The 18,005-nt window shown below is 37.5% G+C and overlaps 1 protein-coding gene and 1 pseudogene across 7 annotated transcripts in view; both read right to left on the bottom strand.

The window, feature by feature from the left end:
* The window catches only part of LOC126951160 (40S ribosomal protein S2-like), a 375,530-nt pseudogene that overhangs the window by 191,015 nt on the left and 166,510 nt on the right, over nucleotides 1–18,005 (bottom strand). The gene's annotated exons all lie outside the window — the stretch shown is intronic.
* Nucleotides 1–18,005, bottom strand: part of CATSPERE (catsper channel auxiliary subunit epsilon) — a 185,924-nt gene that overhangs the window by 77,464 nt on the left and 90,455 nt on the right. For all 6 annotated transcript variants that reach the window (XM_050784989.1, XM_050784983.1, XM_050784982.1 and 3 more), the window contains 2 exons: nucleotides 11,914–12,406; nucleotides 3,294–3,771 (listed from right to left, as the gene is read on the bottom strand). In XM_050784989.1, the coding sequence (XP_050640946.1) occupies nucleotides 3,294–3,771; nucleotides 11,914–12,406 (971 nt within the window). The remainder of the gene's footprint in view (nucleotides 1–3,293; nucleotides 3,772–11,913; nucleotides 12,407–18,005) is intronic.

Below are 18,005 nucleotides of genomic sequence, written 5' to 3'. Positions count from 1 at the left end.
CAATAACAGACAACAGCCAAATCATGAGTGAACTCCCATTCACAATTGCTACAAAGAGAATAAAATACCTAGGAATACAACTTACAAGGGATGTGAAGGACCTCTTCAAGGAGAACTACAAAACACTGCTCAAGGAAATAAGAGCGGACACAAACAAAAGGAAAAACATTCCATGCTCATGGATAGGAAGAATCAATATAGTGAAAATGGCCACACTGCCCAAAGTAATTTATAGATTCAATGCTATCCCCATCAAAATACCATTAACTTTCTTCACAGAATTAGAAAAAACTACTTTAAATTTTATATGGAACCAAAAAAGAGTCCATATAGGCAAGACAATCCTAAACAAAAAGAACAAAGCTGGAGGCATCACGCTACCTGACTTCAAACTATACTACAAGGTTACAGTAAGCAAAACAGCATGGTACTGGTACCAAAACAGATAATATAGACCAATGGGACAGAACAGAGGCCTCAGAAATAACACCACACATCTACAACCATCTGATCTTTGACAAATCTGACAAAAACAAGCAATGGGGAAAGAATTCCCTATTTAATAAATGGTGTTGAGAAAACTGGCTAGCCATATGCAGAAAGCTGAAACTGGATCCTTTCCTTACACCTTATACAAGAATTAAGACGGATTAGAGACTTAAACTTAAGACCTAACACCACAAAAACCCTAGAAGAAAACCTAGGCAATACCATTCAGGACATAGGCATGGGCAAAGACTTCATGACTAAAACACCAAAACAATGGCAACAATAGTCAACATTGACAAATGGGATCTAATTAAGCTAAAGAGATTTTGCACAGCAAAATAAACTATCATCAGAGTGAAAAGGCAACCTACAGAATGGGAGAAAATTTTTGCAATCTATCCATCTGACAAAGGGCTAATATCCAGAATCTACAAAAACTTAAACAAATTTACAAGAAAAAATAACTCCATCAAAAAGTGGGCAAAATATATGAACAGATACTTCTCAGAAGAAGACATTTATGCAGCCAAAAATCATATGGAAAAAAGCTCATCATCACTGGTCATTAGAGAAATGCAAATCAAAACCACAATGACATACCGTCTCATGCCAGTTAGAATGGCGATCTTTAAAATGTGGCGATTCCTCAAGGATCTAGAACTAGAAATACCATTTGACCCAGCAATCCCATTACTGGGTGTATACCCAAAGGATTATAAATCATTCTACTATAAAGACACATGTACACCTATGTTTATTGCAGCACTGTTCACAATAGCAAATACTTGGAACCCAAATGCCAATCAATGATAGACTGGATACCAACCCAAATGCCCATCAGTGACAGACTGGATAAAGAAAATGTGGCACGTATACACCATGGAATACTATGCAGCCATAAAAAAGGATGAGTTCATGTTGTTTGCTGGGACATGGACGAAGCTGGAAACCATCATTCTCAGCAAAGTAACACAGGAACAAAAAACCAAACACCACACGTTCTCACTCATAAGTGGGAGTTGAACAATGAGAACACATCGACACAGGGAGGGGAACATCACACACCGAGGCCTGTCAGGGGTTGGGAGGGTAATGGAGGGATAGCATTAGGAGAAATACCTAATGTAGATGATGGGCTGATGGGTGCAGCCAACCACCATGGCATGTGTATACTTATGTAACAAACCTGCACATTCTGCACATGTATCCCAGAACTTAAAGTATAATAAATAAAAAATAAAACAGAAATAACGAAATGACAAGAAAAATAGAAATTCACAGAATATGGCCAATACATTTATGCAACTAGATAAAACATCTAATTATAAAAGATATGTGCAATAAAAGGAGAATAACATTTTCTATATAACCAGTAACTGTTAAACAGATTATATGAAAATGACACATTTTCAAACTTTTGGGGGAGTTTAGACTGTGACAAACTTTGCTGGTGGGTAAGTGAGAAGGATTTATCAACTTTTTAAATATTTGTAATTTCTGATTCACGAATTCTATATCCAGTAATTTATATTACAGAAACACTTGTATCGGTATGTGTACATATGCATTATTTGTAACAGAAAAAGAACTGAAGCCTAATATCTATCCAAATAGCTATCTGCACCCCTGTTAATTAGACAGTAGTGTGCATAGACAGTGGAACATTACATAGCAGTTAAAATGGCATTAATTTTATATCTATTATATGTATTGTTTTGAAAACATGCCCATTATATTCAGTATTTGCTTATTTGAAAGTCTGGACAAACTCACAGGAGTTTTTTTTTTTTTTTTTTTTTGAGACAGGATCTCGCTCTGTTGTCCAGGCTGGGGAGTTCAGTGATGTGAACATGGCTCACTGCAGCCTTGACCTCCTGGGCTCAAATGATCCTCCTGTCTCAGTCTCCTGAGTAGCTGGGGCCACAGGCGCGTACCACCATGCCCAGTTTTAAGTTTTTAGTAGGGATGAGGTCTCTCCATGTTGCACAGGCTGGACTTGAACTCCTGAGGTCAAGTGATCCTCCCACCTTGGCCTTCCAAAGTGCTGGCATTAGAAGCATGAGCCACCACGCCCAGCCTTACAGGAGTTTCTTAATAGTTGGTTATTTGGGAAATGAGAATGGTGAGAGTTGAAGGACTTGAACTTCCTACTTCATAAACTTATGAATGGTTTGAGCATGTTATAGTTCATTGTTTCTGAATGACCTTCAGTACAACTTTCAAAGTGGGTATCTGTCATCCTCTAAAATCTATCCCCAATGTATCATTCTAACCTTGTCTTCTTATCACTGTGGCTCATGGTTGTTTAAAAAACACATACAATCCTGTTTCATATGTGCTTTACAACATAAAACCTCCCTTTACAGGTTTCAGAGGGAGCATGGCCCTATCAACACCTTGATTTTCCACTTCTAGCCTCCAGAACTGTGAAGTAATACATTTATGTTGTTTTAAGTCATCCAGTTTGTGGTAGTTTGTTCTGGGAGCCCCAGGAAACGTAACACAATACCACAGCACCTCCTACACATACGACGTATACATAAATTGCTTAGTTAGAATCTACTGATTGATTAAAATGAAACTCCCCTCTCCCCAGCAAAAAGAAACTGAGTTTGCCCTTTTGCTATGTGAGCTCATAGTTAACATTACTTGAATTTAAAGTCGATTCATTTGTAGGTGATAAGAAGTGCACCTTTGGCTGTCAAAAACACCACATATTGGTACATTAAAAATTGTTACATCATTATAAGGAAGGTGTCTATAGTAAAATCTAGAATAATGTTAGTAGACTGAGAATGCCTTACCTATGAAAACTTCATGAATAATGCTGTCATTTGATAGCATTGATAGATTTCCATGTCCTGCAGGTGTCTGTAAAATCCCAGTAAAGGTGAAATTATGGTAACAATAGTAGATACTATGCTTGTTCCATAGTATTAATCCTGGCAGTGCTGAAAATATAAAATATGGAACGAAAACACTGTCAATAGGGGCATCTAACGTAAACTCTTGGGAAACCCACTGTTTTGTATCTTCATTATATATCACTAAGAAAATCTTTTTGGTGACGGTACATATAGTGCAATAACTTAAAAACACAGCAATCTCCAGAGGGTGTCCTGTATACTCAACACTGTGTATCGTCAGAGTAGCAGTTACTGATAGATTTAGGATGTTTTTCAGTTCTGTGGTAGTTACTAATCTGGTAAATTTAAGAAGAATATATTCGAGGTAAACTTCATTTTCTGTCCAGACTGCAAAGTTGCTTCTTCTTTCTTTAGCCTATGACAAAGTGAAAAATGATGAGAAAAATCTTCGATTTTAGAGATGGGTCTAACAACTTCTCTTTTTTAAATGTAAATTTTATTTTTTAAAATTTTATTTCAATAGGTTTTTGGGGAACAGGTGGTGTTACATGAATAAGTTCTTTAGTGGTGATTTCTGAGATTTTGGTGCACCCAAAATCTCTGAGCAGTGTACACTGTACCCAATGTGTGGTCTTTTATCCCTCATCCCCCTCCCATCCTGCCCCCGACTCCCGCCCGAGTCTTCAAAGTCCATTGTATCATTCTTACACCTTTGTGTCCTCATAGCTTAGCTCCCAAGGTCTAACAACTTCCATCTTCTAATTTGCTACATTTAAAAAATAGAGACCAGGTGTGGTGGTTTCATGCCTATAATCCCTGCACTTTGGGAGGCTGAGGCAGGAGAATCACTTGAAGTCAGTGGTTTGAAACTACTCTGGGTAACACAATAAGACCCCATTTCTACAAAAGTTAAAAACTAGTTGGGGGTGGTGGTATGTGTCTGTAGTCTCAGCTATTTGGGAGGCTGAGGTGGAAGGATCACTTGAGCCCAGGAGTTCAAGGATGCAGTGAGCCATGATTATGCCACTGTACTCCGACCTGGGTGATAGAGTGAGACCCTGTCTCTAAAAAAAATAAATACATAAAAACAAAAGGTAGTAAATACTATGGTTTGATTCATTTCAATATATTTTTGAATAATACTTCAGGCATAGAAATATATTAAATAGAAATTGATCATATTACATATAACCATAAAGATAAATTATCCCAATTACTTGTTTATAAATTGTTTCTATCAATAGGAATAATAAATTTTAATTCCTTTTAAATCTTTTAAGCACATCAGCCTTCTCTTTATGTATTTATCACTCTGGCCTGGAGTGCCCCTTTGACCTTGATGTTTACTAAGGTCAACATATAAGGTCTCTTCAAATATTAACTCATTTTTGGAATTCTAGATTCCTTGGTTACCAGATAAAGAGAAGAGAAAACTTAAAACCTTAGACAAATGAATTCTACCCTTTTATGGATATAGGCTGTTAGATGGGAAGGGTATTCAGAAACCGCTGTGCCTGAAACTCGGTGGGCCTAATTTCATCAAGGAGTCCAAGGCCTCCCTTCTCCTCTGCCTCCTCTCCCCACTGTTTCTAATTTTTTCAGGATTTTCACTTAGTATGTAATTTCTATGTACATGACATTCAAAAGGAGTCTTTTGAAAACATCTTGCTGTCCTCATTTTACTTAATGTACAAATATTTAGCGTATACTGAAACAGGAGGTAGGCAGATATCAAACTGGTAACCAAAGAAAGACACAATTTGGGATAAAAAGTCATTTTGCTAAATGCGGATTCACTTTAAAGTATAGAACTTATGTTGCTGGAAACGAGTGAAACAATTCTTAAAGAAGAAATAGAGTAGAAACAAAATGATGAGCTATAGAAGAAACCCACGGTCATTGTCATTCTTGTCAGAGAGATGGGAAGAGGAGCACGTCATAAACATGGTAGATGAGAATTCCAAGGATTCCCAGCCAAGAAGTGAGTTTTCACTCTCACCCACAAACCCTTTCCCACATAACTCCACTTAATGCTTCGGCATAATCATGCAGGTGAGGTGAAAGATCCTTTGAAGTATTCAAGGTCTCTTCAAAATGTAAGGTAGTAAGTCTTTGAAGGCAGGAAAGGGGCATCAAGCTGGGCAAGTTGAGAGAAACCCATCCACACTCTGGATTCTCAGCTCCTGACGAGGAGTGGGGTAAGGGAGTGGAGAGGAACTCTCCTTGAGCCATGCGTGGCCTCTACGCAGAGTGTAAAGCAGCCTCCCTGACAGAATTGGGACAGGGAAATAGGAGACAGAAGGAGAGGGAGAGGGAGAAGGAGAGGGGAGTGTGGAGTGGGCAGGAGGAGAAGGGGAGGAAGAGAGGAAGATGCACCAAAATTCAGCGTCAGATGAGAAAGTAAAGATAATTACCCAATGATCAAAAAGCTAGAAGCTAGGCTGTAAAGCAGAGATAGCTCTCCCAAAGATTTCGAAAGTTGGTGGCACCACTGTGAGGTATTAAGAGATCTCTGGAATGTTGTCAGTGCTGAGGTACCAAGAATGTCTAAAAAGAAAATAACTATAATAAAAATGCTGAAGGTTCTAGTGGAAAAGATGGGCAACATAGTGAAGAGATGAGGAATTTCAGCCAAGATATAGAAATGATAAAAAAGGAACAAAATGGAAATTCTATAAATAAAATAAAAATCAAGAATAAAGAAATAATTGGAGGAGTTTGAGACCAGCCTAGCCAACATGGCAAAACCCCGTCTCTACTAAAAATACAAAAATTAGCCATTGGCTGAGCATTGGGGCACGTGCCTGTAGTCCCAGCTACTCATGAGGCTGAAGCAGGAGAATCACTTGAATCTGGGAGGTGGAGTTGCAGTGAGCTGAGATCGTGCCACTGCACTCCAGCCTGGGCAACAAGAGTAAAACTCGATCTCAAAAAAAAAAAAAAAAAAAAAAAAAAAAAAAAAAAAAAAAAACAGAGAGAGAGAGAGAGAAATAATTGGGGCCAGGCATGGTGGCTCATGCCTGTAATCTCAGCACTTTGGGAAGCCAAGGTGGGAGGATTGCTTGAGGCCAACCGTTTGAGGCAGCAGTGAGTTTTGATTGTGGCATTTCACTCCAGCCTGGGTGGCAGAGTGAGACCTTGTCTTAAAAAAACTCAGATGCACTTACCAAGAAGCTGGAGAAAGCAGAGGAAAAAAGCAGTGAACTTGAAGACAGTTTAATAGCATGTATATAAGCTGAAATACAAAGGAAAAAACAGTGAAAAAATAATGAACAGGTCATCTGAGATCTGTGAGACAATATTAAAAGGTCTCATACAGGTGTTTTTGGAATCCTAGTAGGAGAGGAAAAAGAAAATTAGGTTGAAGAAACATTTGAAGAGATAATAGCCACGGACATTCCAAGATTAATGAAAGACATAAACCCAGAAATCCAAGAAACTCAATTGAACCTCAAGTAGGATAAACACAAAGGAAATAACATCTAGGCACATAGTAGAACTGCTGAAAACCAGAAAGAAATTTTCCAAGAATCTGGGATATTTCATATATATATATATGAATATTTCAAATAAAATTATATATACATATATATAAATATATAAAAGAATAAAATACTTTGGAATAAATTTGACCAAAGAGGTAAAAAATCTGTACACTGGAAACTATAAGATATTAATGAAGGAAACTGAAGAAATACATATAAATGGAAAGATATCTCATATTCCTAAATTGGAATAATTACTATTGTTAAAATGTCCATACTAATACCACCTTCTGTAGACTCTGATTAACAGAGTCAATGTAATCTCTATCAAAATTCCAAGGGCATTTTTCACAGAAATCGAAAAAACAATCCTAAAATTCATATGGAACCATGAAAGACCCTGAGGAGCCAAAGCAATCTTGAAGAAGAACAAAGTTTAAAGCATCATAGTTCCTAATTTCGAACTATATTACAAAGCTATAGCAATCAAAACAGTATAGTACTTCCTGAAAAACAGACACATTTAAGCCAACAGAACAGAATAGAGAACCCAGAAGTAAATCCATGCATATATGGCCAACTAATCTTTCTTAATAATGCAAAGAACACAATCCAGATAGAAGAGTCTCTTCAATAAGTGGTGTGGAGAAAACAGGATATCCACATGCAAAAAAAAAAAAAAAAAAAAAAATTCTTTTATGCTCTAATTAATAAAATTGCTTTCTTACTTTCTCTTTTGGATAGCTTGTTGTTAGTGTATAGAAATGCAACTAATTGTTGTATGTTGATTTTGTAACCTGCAACTTTACTAAATTTATTTGTTAGTTCTAACAGTTTGGGGGCAAAAAAGAGAGAGAGAAGAAAGAAAAGGAAAAAAGAAGTTATAAAAATTGAAATTGTACTAGTTATTAAAATTAACTCAAAATGGATTAAAAACTTAATGTAATATCTGAAACTCTCAAATTCCTAGAAGAAAACACAATAAACCACCTTGACATTGGTCAATATGGTCTGGATCTGTGTCCCCTCCCAAATTTCATGTTGCATATTATAACTTCTTCCAGTGTTTTACTTTTAGTCTACCTATCCCCCTTATATTTAAAGTGGGCTTCTAAATAAAAATGTATAATTTGGTCTTTAAAAAAATCCAATCTGACAATCTCTTTTAATTAGTGGTTTTAGACCATTTAGATTTAATGTAATTATTGTTGTGTTTAGACTGAGTTATACATTTTATTTTCTATTGTATCCTCTGGGTTTTGTTCCTCTATTTCCCTTTTCTGCCTTCTTTTGGATTTTATAATTTTTTTTAGTATTTCATTTTAGTTCATTGAAATTTTTACTCTATCTTGTATAAATGTTTTTAGTGGTTGCTATCAGGATTACAATACATCCACTTAAATTTATTTATTTTTATATATATATATATATATATATATTTTTTTTTTTTTTTTTTTTTTTAGAGAAAGTGTCTCATTCTGTCACCCAAGCTAGAGTGTAATGGTGTGATCACAGTTCACTGCAGCCTTCAACTCCTGGGCTCAAGCAACCTTCCCACTTCAGCATTCCAAGTAGCTAGGACTACAGGTATAAGACACTTCACCTGATTAACTTTTTTAATTTTTTATTTGTAGAGAACAGGATTTTGCTTTGTTGCCCAGGCTGGTCTCAAACTCCTGGCATTTAGCAATCCTCCTGCCTTGGCCTCCCAAACTGCTGAGATGAACTATTCTACTCAGCCTTATCAGTGTTTTGTAGTCTTCCTTGCAGAGATCTTTCACATCCTTGGTTAAATTTATTCCTAGGAGTTTTTTTGTTTGTTTTTGTTTTTGTTTTTGGTAGGTATTGTAAATGGGATTGCCTTCTTGATTTATTTTTCAGCTATTTCATTATTAGTGTATAGCAATGCTGCTGATTTTTTTTTTTTTTTTTTTTTGAGACGGAGTCTCGCTGTGTCTCCCAGGCTGGAGTGTAAGTGGCCGGATCTCGGCTCACTACAAGCTCTGCCTCCCGGGTTTATGCCATTCTCCTGCCTCAGCCTCCCGAGTAGCTGGGACTACAGGCACCCGCCACCTCGCCCGGCTAGTTTTTTGTATTTTTTAGTAGAGACGGGGTTTCACCGTGTTAGCCAGGATGGTCTCGATCTCCTGACCTCGTGATCCGCCCGTCTCGGCCTCCCAAAGTGCTGGGATTACAGGCTTGAGCCACCGCGCCCGGCCACTATGCTGCTGATTTTTGTATGCTAATTTTATATCCTGCAACTTTACTGAATTTATCATTTTCAAGAATTTTTTTTGTGGAGTCTAGGTTTTTCTAAATATAAGATCATATTATCTGCAAAAAGGGACAGTTTGAATTCCTCTTTTCCAATTTAAATGCCTTTTATTTCTTTCTCTTTACTGATTGCTCTGGCTAGGACCTCCAGTACTAAGTTGAATATGAGTGGTGAGGGTGGGAATCCTTGTCTTGTTTCAATTCTTACAGGAAAGGCTTTAAACTTTAAACTTATATATTCAGTATGATGTTTAGCTGTGGGTTTGTCATATATGACTTTTATAATTTGGGGGTATGTTCCTTCTATGCCTAGTTTAATGTTTTGTTTTGTTTTGTTTTTTGAGGTGGAGTCTCACTATGTCGCCAGTCTGCAGTCAGTGGTACGATCTTGGCTCACTGTAACCTCCGCCTCCTGGGTTCAAGCAATTGTCTTGCCTCAGCCTCCCAAGTAGCTGGGACTACAGGCGTGTGCCACCACACCTAGCTAATTTTTGTATTTTGAGTAGAGACGGGGTTACACCATATGGGCCAGGCTGGTCTTGAACTCCTGACCTCGTGGTCTGCCCGCCTTGGCCTCCCAAAGTGCTGGGATTACAGGTGTGAGTCACTGTGCCCGGCCAGTTTGTTGAATTTTTATCATGAAGGGATGTTGAATTTATCACATGCTTTTTCTGTATCTATTGAGATGATCAGACGGTATTTGTCCTTCATTCTGTGGATGTAACACACTGATTTGTGTATGTCAAATTATCCTTACATTGCTGGTATAAATCCCATGGTGTGTTCTGGTTTTGATGTGCTGTTTTATTCAGTTTGCTAGAATTTTTTTTGAGGGTTTTTGTGTTTTATGCGCATCAGGAATATTGGCCTGTAAGTTTTGTTTTATTGTGTTGTGTTCTTCTCTGGTTTTGGTATCAGGGTAAGGGTGCTCTTGTAGAATGAGTTAGGGATAATTTCCTCCTCTTCAATTTTACAACTTAATAGTAAAAAAATCCCATTTAAAAGTGGGCAAAGGTCATGAATAGATATTTCTCAAAAGATACACAAATGGCCAACAGGTATGTGAAAAAACAGTTAACATCACTTATCATCAGGGAAATGTAAATCAATACCACAATGAGATATTATTTTACCCTGTTAAATGGCTATTATTGTTATTTTTTATTATTTTATTTTATTTTATTTTATTTTTAAGAGATGGGGTCTCACCATGTTGCCCTGGCTGGGGTCTCACCATGTTGCCCAGGCTGGTCTCTAACACCTAGGCTCAAGCAATCATCCCACCTTGGCCTCCCAAAGTACCGCAACTACAGGTGTGAGCCATCCTGCCCAGTCTGGCAATTATTAAAATGACAAAAAAAAAAAAAAAATTAACAGATGCTGGCAAGGAGGCAGAGAAAAGGAAGCTCACATACCCTATTGGTGGGAATGTAAATTAACACAACCGCCATGAAAAACAGTATGGAGGTTTCTCAAAAAACTAAACATATAACTACCATACAATCCAGCATTCCCACTACTGGGTATTTATCAAAAGGAAAAGAAATCAGTGTATCAAAGGGAAACCTGTACTTACATGTTTATTGCAACACTATTCACAACAGCAAAGACATGGAATCAACGTAAGTGTACATCAATGGATGAATGGATAAAGAAAATGGGGTGTATGTACCCATTGGAATACCGTTTGGCCATAAAAATAACAAAATCATGTCGTTTGCAGCAATATGGATGGAACTGGAGATCATTATTGTAAAGTGAAATAAGCCAGGCACAGAAAGACAAATACTACATGTTCTCACTCATATGTGGAAGGTAAAAACCATGATCTCATGGAAACAGAATGGAATGATGGATATTAGAGTCTGGGAAGGTGGGGTGCATGGGAGGGAGTATAAAGAGAAGTTGATTAATGGGTACAAATATACAGTTAAATAGAAGAATAAGTTGTAATGTTTTATATCTAACTGACAGTTCAATAGAAGAAATAAGTTCTAGTGTTTCCAGTATATATATATAAGTATATATAAATAATTATATATATATATATAAGATTATTTTTATTTATTTATTCATTTCGAGATGGAGTCTCGCTTTGTCGCCCAGGCTGGAGTGCAGTGGTGCGATCTTGGCTCACTGCAAGCTCTGCCTCCCAGCTTCACGCCATTCTCCTGCCTCAGCCTCCCGAGTAGCTGGGTCTACAGGCACCCACCACTGCGACTGGCTAATTTTTTGTATTTTTAGTAGAGATGGGGCTTCACCGTGGTCTCGATCTCCTGACCTTGTGATCCGCCCACCTTGGCCTCCCAAAATGCTGGGATTACAGGTGTGAACCGCCGCACCGGGCCAGCAACAATATTTTTAACATTTCAAAGTCACTAGGAGAGAGGAAATGATACCAACAAGTAGACATAGTAAATATTGAAGGAGATAGATACCCCAAAGACCCTGACTTGATCATTACACTTTCTATGCATGTAACAAAAACTCATTATTCACTTTGTTTGGGGAAAATAATATTTGGGTCTTTTGCCCATATCAAGGTAAAACAAAGCTCTCATATTATGACTGAACTGCATAATATCATACAAGATTAATTTTATTTTTAGTTGTTGGAGGTGTATCTCTACTGTAAAGAGGTCTCCGAGAAGTTGAGTTAGAGCTGTTTACAGCCTTAGATAAAACAACTGGGCAAAAAGCTGCATGGTACGTCTCTGTTTATCCCTGAATAAATGGTATGGTAAATACATTTGTAAAATATAAATATATTTATTAAATCTAAAATATCTCTTACTAACCTTGGATAAATATTTGACCCAACACCATTTTCTTGATGAAATGCCAATAATTCCACCATTAGGAAGATTTAGAATTCTTCCCAGTTTTACAAATCCACGAAAACTTTTTTGGTAAAGAACACCATTTGTAAGAAAAAATACTCCATCCCGCGATACGATCACATCAGCCACACTCCGTCTTTCAGCATCACTCAGACTGCCTGGAGGCACTCTGATTCTGGTCCACGTACGGAATGAATCATTTGTTTGAAAGGTCTCCATATCAGTTACCAAAACAACAGATGCAACAACACAAGCATCCCAGGAAACCATTAATTGACTACCACGTGGTGAAGAGATTGGTAAAGAACCAGGAATTTCAGGTATGGTCAACAAAGGAAAAGTCAACACAATAAGAAAATCTGCAATAAAGCAATCTTGAAAAGTAACTTGGTTTCCTCTAATCTCCTTTAGTGCATCATCTCTTGTCATTGGTACCACAATATGCCAGGTCCTAAGAAGAGAAAGAAAAGAGAGTAAAATGAGCTCTGCCTCATCTGCTTCATCTTGTACAGTTGATATTTATCATCTTGAAAACATTTTTAATTTTTATCAATACAAATCTGGATAAGACAAATAGTATTAAAATGCAGCCACTGCCACATTGTTTTTGTCATGCTTCACTCTGGTCCTAAAGGAAAACAATCTTGACTCTTGCAGCTGTTTCTTCTGCAATATGTCTCCGTATTGTCAAGTAAAGATTCTTTTTTTTTTTTTTTTTTTTTTTTGAGACAGAGTCTCACTCTGTCGCCCAGGCTGGAGTGCAGTGGTGTGATCTCGGCTCACTGCAAGCTCCGCCCCCCGGGTTCACGCCATTCTCCTGCCTCAGCCTCCCGAGTAGCTGAGATTACAGGCGTCCGCCACCACGCCCAGCTAATTTTTTGTATTTTTGTAAAGATGGGGTTTCACCATGTTAGCCAGGATGATCTCGATCTCTTGACCTCGTGATCCGCCCGTCTCAGCCTCCCAAAGTGCTGGGATTACAGGCATGAGCCACCGCGCCCGGCCTCAAGTAAAGATTCTTATATGCTTTTTCTTAATATATAATTTTTATACATTATCTATTACCTTCTTTTTTCTCTTTTATTACTGCTACTTGTGGGGCAGGGCTAACTCCTAGGCAGTGTACCCAGAGCCAACCCTATTGCCTTCTTATATGGCAGATCAAGATGTATCTCCCATGTACCATGCCTACTTACACATCTTCTTTCCATCTCTCAAATTAGTTATATTACCTTTTTAGTTACATGAATAGAATGTTTATATTGTTTAGATTTACTGTGTAAATATTGCTTTCTACTGAACCAGTTCTATGAGTATGTTTTCTTCTCTCTACATGCATATATATACATAACTTTTCCTGGAGTTAATACTTGTTTTGTTTAAAAATTTTGGTTAGTTTTCCAGTAGGTAGTTAAAATAGCATTTTATGATATTTTCCATGTGATAAATGCAGAGATAATCCAGTATTTGTTTCCTGGGGTTTCCCTTCATTACTCTCTCTTTGCTGCCATTTACAGGATCTCATGCTTTGATCTTTTCTGTTTTGCTAAAGCACATTCCTTAGCACCTTCCTGTGAAAGAATGTATAAACATACATTTTTTGAGACCTTGAATATCTGAAAAGATCTTTATTTTACACACCTGATGAATAATAGGTTAGGGAGAGGGCATTTTCTCCAGTCCTTTGGTAATCAGAATCACTGAGAAAGTCAGGTGATAGATTGATTTTTATTATTTAAATGGTTGTCCTGCTATAAGTTTTTGGGATCATTCCTTTTTCTCGCCAATCTAAAATTTGACAGGGCAGAGTCTATCTTTTGAAGTGGGAACATGGAGTAATATACAAAAGCAAACACTCTGACATATCTTAGAAGCACTGAACATTTCTAAGCAGAGTTTCTCAGCTGGGCAATTCAAATGACAGCAGGCTGAAAGATGTTCAGTAAACACGTCTTGAGTCACTCATTTTCTTAATGAATACATACTTGGGTTGGCGATGATGACATTGTGCCCACTCAGCAGGACCCAGGTGAAGGGGACCTCAAGTTAGGGCAGTTGTAGAACTGTCACCAAACCTCTTATGCCTTAAATCATGTCAAAAAGAAACTCAGTGTAATTTCCACTTTTTGCAAGCCACATCACCTGGCTCTAACATTGGTTCCAATTGCAATTTCTTAAATCACAATATCATTTTGTTACATTGTCCACTGGTTATATAATAACCTCAAATATGCAGTCACTTTGTAACTAGGTATGTATGACTGTTTTGTTTGAATGGACAATTGGTTATCTACAGGCATAAATGGGACTCAGCACAAAAGGGCTGCACAGGGCAAACTGCTCTTTTTTGATTTTCCATATCAATCATTTTATTTTCAAATTTTAATTTTTAAAATTGTGACTATACACTTTTCAAGAATTTTTTGGCTTTCCACTGTATAGCATCCTAATATATATATTCTCTTATTTTTGTGAAGATGCTATTCATATTGGTAAGAGTTCTCCAGAGAATAGAATAGGATATATAGAAACAGACAGAGATTTATTATGAGTGGTTGCCTCTCACATGATTATGGAAGCTGAGAAGTCCCATGATTTGCTGTCTACCAGATTGGAGGCCCAGTAAAGCCAGTGGTGTAGTTCCAGTCCAAGTCCAAAGGTGTGAGAACCAGGAGAACCAACAGAGTTAGTCTCAGTCTCACTCCAGAGACCTCAAAACTGGGATACCAATGTTGTGAGTCCTGGTCCAAGTCTGAAGGCTTGAGAAGCAGGAAAGCCAATGGCTGAGTGCAGGAAAAGATGGATGTTGCAACTCAAGAAGACACAGTGGATTTGCTCTTCTTTTGCCCTTTTGTCCTATTCAAGCCCTCAATGGACTGCATGATGCCCAACCACACTGGTGAGGGTTATCTTCTTTACTCAAGTCTACCAATTCAAATGCTAATCTCTTCCAGAAATACCCTCACAGACACACCCAGAAATAATGTTTACCAGCTATCTGGGCATCCCCTAGCCCAGTAAAGTTGATGCATACAACTAACCATTACAAGTCCATTCATTGTCAACTTGGCACCCATATGCATCTCAAAGTATCTCTAAATAAAGACAATAATGAGGTCATAATTCCACCTAACATGGCACAACAATACTGCACAACAACTGAAAATGCACTACTCTCTTCTCCAGAAGAGGAGGTTGAAGTCCTTCAGTGATGTTTGCTCTTCTCCCAATATTCTGTAACTTAAATTATATGGTAAAAAGTTAACTATATGTATATATATATATACACACACACACAAACATATTCTTAACAAAATAAGGAGGAAATACTCATGACGATTACATTCCGCATTTATATAACTGGTTATGTGGTTATAAGCTGGTATTTATAGCTGACTTCCTCTGCTACCCATTCTGTATTACTTCTGCCTTCTGTAAGAACCTCAGCTGGTCATGGTTCTTTACCTGAGGGATAACTCAAATCTCCATTCCTAAAGTGTCTGGGCCATTTGTAGTCTTGGCTGGCATGGGTTTGTACAGTTTTCCATTGACCTTAATCACAGAGCATGGTAATATTATGAGATGCATAAGGGATCTCCTGTATTTCAGACATAGTCTGCCTTATCTACATTGTGGAATAGTATTCCAATTTCCCCTTGGTAGTCTGGATAAATCACTCCAGCAAACACAGTATCTCCTGTCTTTGCCTGCTGACTCAGAGCCATGAGGAGCCCAAAGTGGTGAGGTGGTAGGCCAGCAGAGCATAAAGTCCTAGGAACTGGAGGCAAAAGTCTGCTAATAGGTCTCTAGGGGTAATAGTGAGTGTTGCCACTCCCATTTCCACCCCGACTCCTGGAGTTGAGAATGTTGGCAATCGGAAAAACAACACCATATATTAGGCATGACTCAGAGCATATATAGCCTTCTGGCAAATCTTGCTTAGCCGTTCAAGGTATTGTCACCTGGGGTCACTGTAATCGAGTTTTCAAAAGACTGTTTCACTATTCCATCATGCCAGCTGGAGAACATGGTAAAACCAGTGAATTCCAGGAGCATGGATCCAGTGCTGTCTTCTCTTGCTTTGAAAATAAATGAAATACCATCAGAGTGGATAAGATATTCTGTAAGTCCACCGGATGATAATTATGGCAGAAGGATTGTGTGTAAGGAAGACAAATTCACATCCAAAGTAAGTGTCTATTCCAGTAAGAACAAAACACTGCACTTCCATGATAGAAATGGTTCAGTGTAGTCAGCCTGCCACCAGTTAGCTGGCTAATCACCACACAGAATGGTGTCATATTGGGGGTCCACTGTTCGTATCTGCTGCTGGCAGATTGGGTACTCAGAGATGGCCATAGCCAGATCAGCCTTGGTGAGTGAAAGTCCATGTTGCTGAGCCCATGAATAACCTCAATTTCTGCTACCATGGCTACTTTCTTTCATGAGTGCATTGGGTGATGACAACAGTGACTGGAGAAACAGGCTGACTGGTATGCACAGAATGGGTCATCCTATACATTTAATTGTTAAATCTTCATCTGCTGACATCACTCTAGTGATCATTCACATGGGATACAAGTATCTTCACAATTTTTGCACATTCAGAAAGGTTTATCTGCATACCTCTTCCCCGTATTTGTCACTAATTTTCCAATCATATTCTTTTGAAGTACCTAATCATCCAGCCAAACCATTGGCTGCGGTCCATGGATTGGTATATAATAGCATGTCTGGTCATTTCTTCTTCCATCCCTTTACTTTCAGTTTATGTGTGTCCTCACAGGTGAAGTGGCAGCTTGTAATTGGGTCTTGTTTTTCAGTTCAATCAGCCACTCTATGTCTTTTGAGAATTTAATCCACTTACATTCAATGTAATTCTACTTCCATTTTAAAATTGTTTTTTAGTTGCTTTATAGATCCTTTCTTCCTGTTTTACTATCTTTCTTTTGGCTAAGAGATTTTCTCTAGTAGCATGATTTTATTCCTTCCATTTTATTTTTGTGACTCTATTGTAGGTTTTTGCTTTGTGGTTACCATGAGGCTCACACATAACATCTTATAGCTATAATAGGTTATTTTAAGCTAATAACAACTTAGATTGAAATTTTTCTATATTTTACTCTACTCTTCCTCACAATCATGATTTATGTCTTTTTATATTGCATATACCTTAACCAATTATTGTGGTTATTATTTTTAATAATTTTGGCTTTTAACTTTTATACAATAAGTCAGTTACAAACCATCATTACAGTATTAGAATATTCTAAATTTGACCTATTTTAGGCATATTTCAGATGTTTTCATATTACTCATTAGCATCCTTCTCTTTCAGTTTGATGCACTCCTTTTAGTATTTCTTGTAAGACAGGTCTAGTGGTGATAAACTCCCTCAGATTTTGTTTGTCTGTGAAAATCTTCATTTTTGAAGGATGGCTTGCCGAGCACAGTATTGTTGGTTGACTTTTCTTTATTCAGCACTTTGAATGTGAATGTATCATCCCATTCCCTTCTTGCCTGTAAGACTTCTGCTGAGAAGTCTGAAGCTAGGTGTACTGGAACTCCCTCATATGTTATTTGCTTCTTTTCTCTTGCTTCTTTCAGGATCCTCTCTTTGTCTTTCATCTTTGACAATTTGATTACAATAAGTTTTGGGATAGTCTTATTTGGATTGAATCTGACTGATGACCTTTAATCTTTATGTACCTGGATAATTATAATTTTCTGCAAGTTTCAAAAGTTTCCTATTTCTTTAAGTAAACTTTCTACCCCACTGCAAATCTCTACTCCCTCTTAAACCCCAATGACTTAAGCATTTGCTATTTTGATGCTGTTCCATAAATCCCACTGGCTTTCTTCATTCTTTTGATTCTTTTCTCCACCATAACTGTATATTTTCAAGTAATCTGTCTTCAGGTTCACAGATATTTTCTTCTCCTTGATCAACTGGCTGTTGACGCTCTCTATTGCATTTTTCATTTTGCTCACTTATTTTTCAGCACTTGCATTTTTGTTTGATTAAAAAAATCAATCTCTATTAAATTTAT

The sequence above is a fragment of the Macaca thibetana genome, chromosome 1 (assembly GCF_024542745.1).
Source record: "Macaca thibetana thibetana isolate TM-01 chromosome 1, ASM2454274v1, whole genome shotgun sequence".
NCBI lineage: Eukaryota > Metazoa > Chordata > Mammalia > Primates > Cercopithecidae > Macaca > Macaca thibetana.
This window is presented reverse-complemented; position numbering and strand designations above follow the sequence as displayed.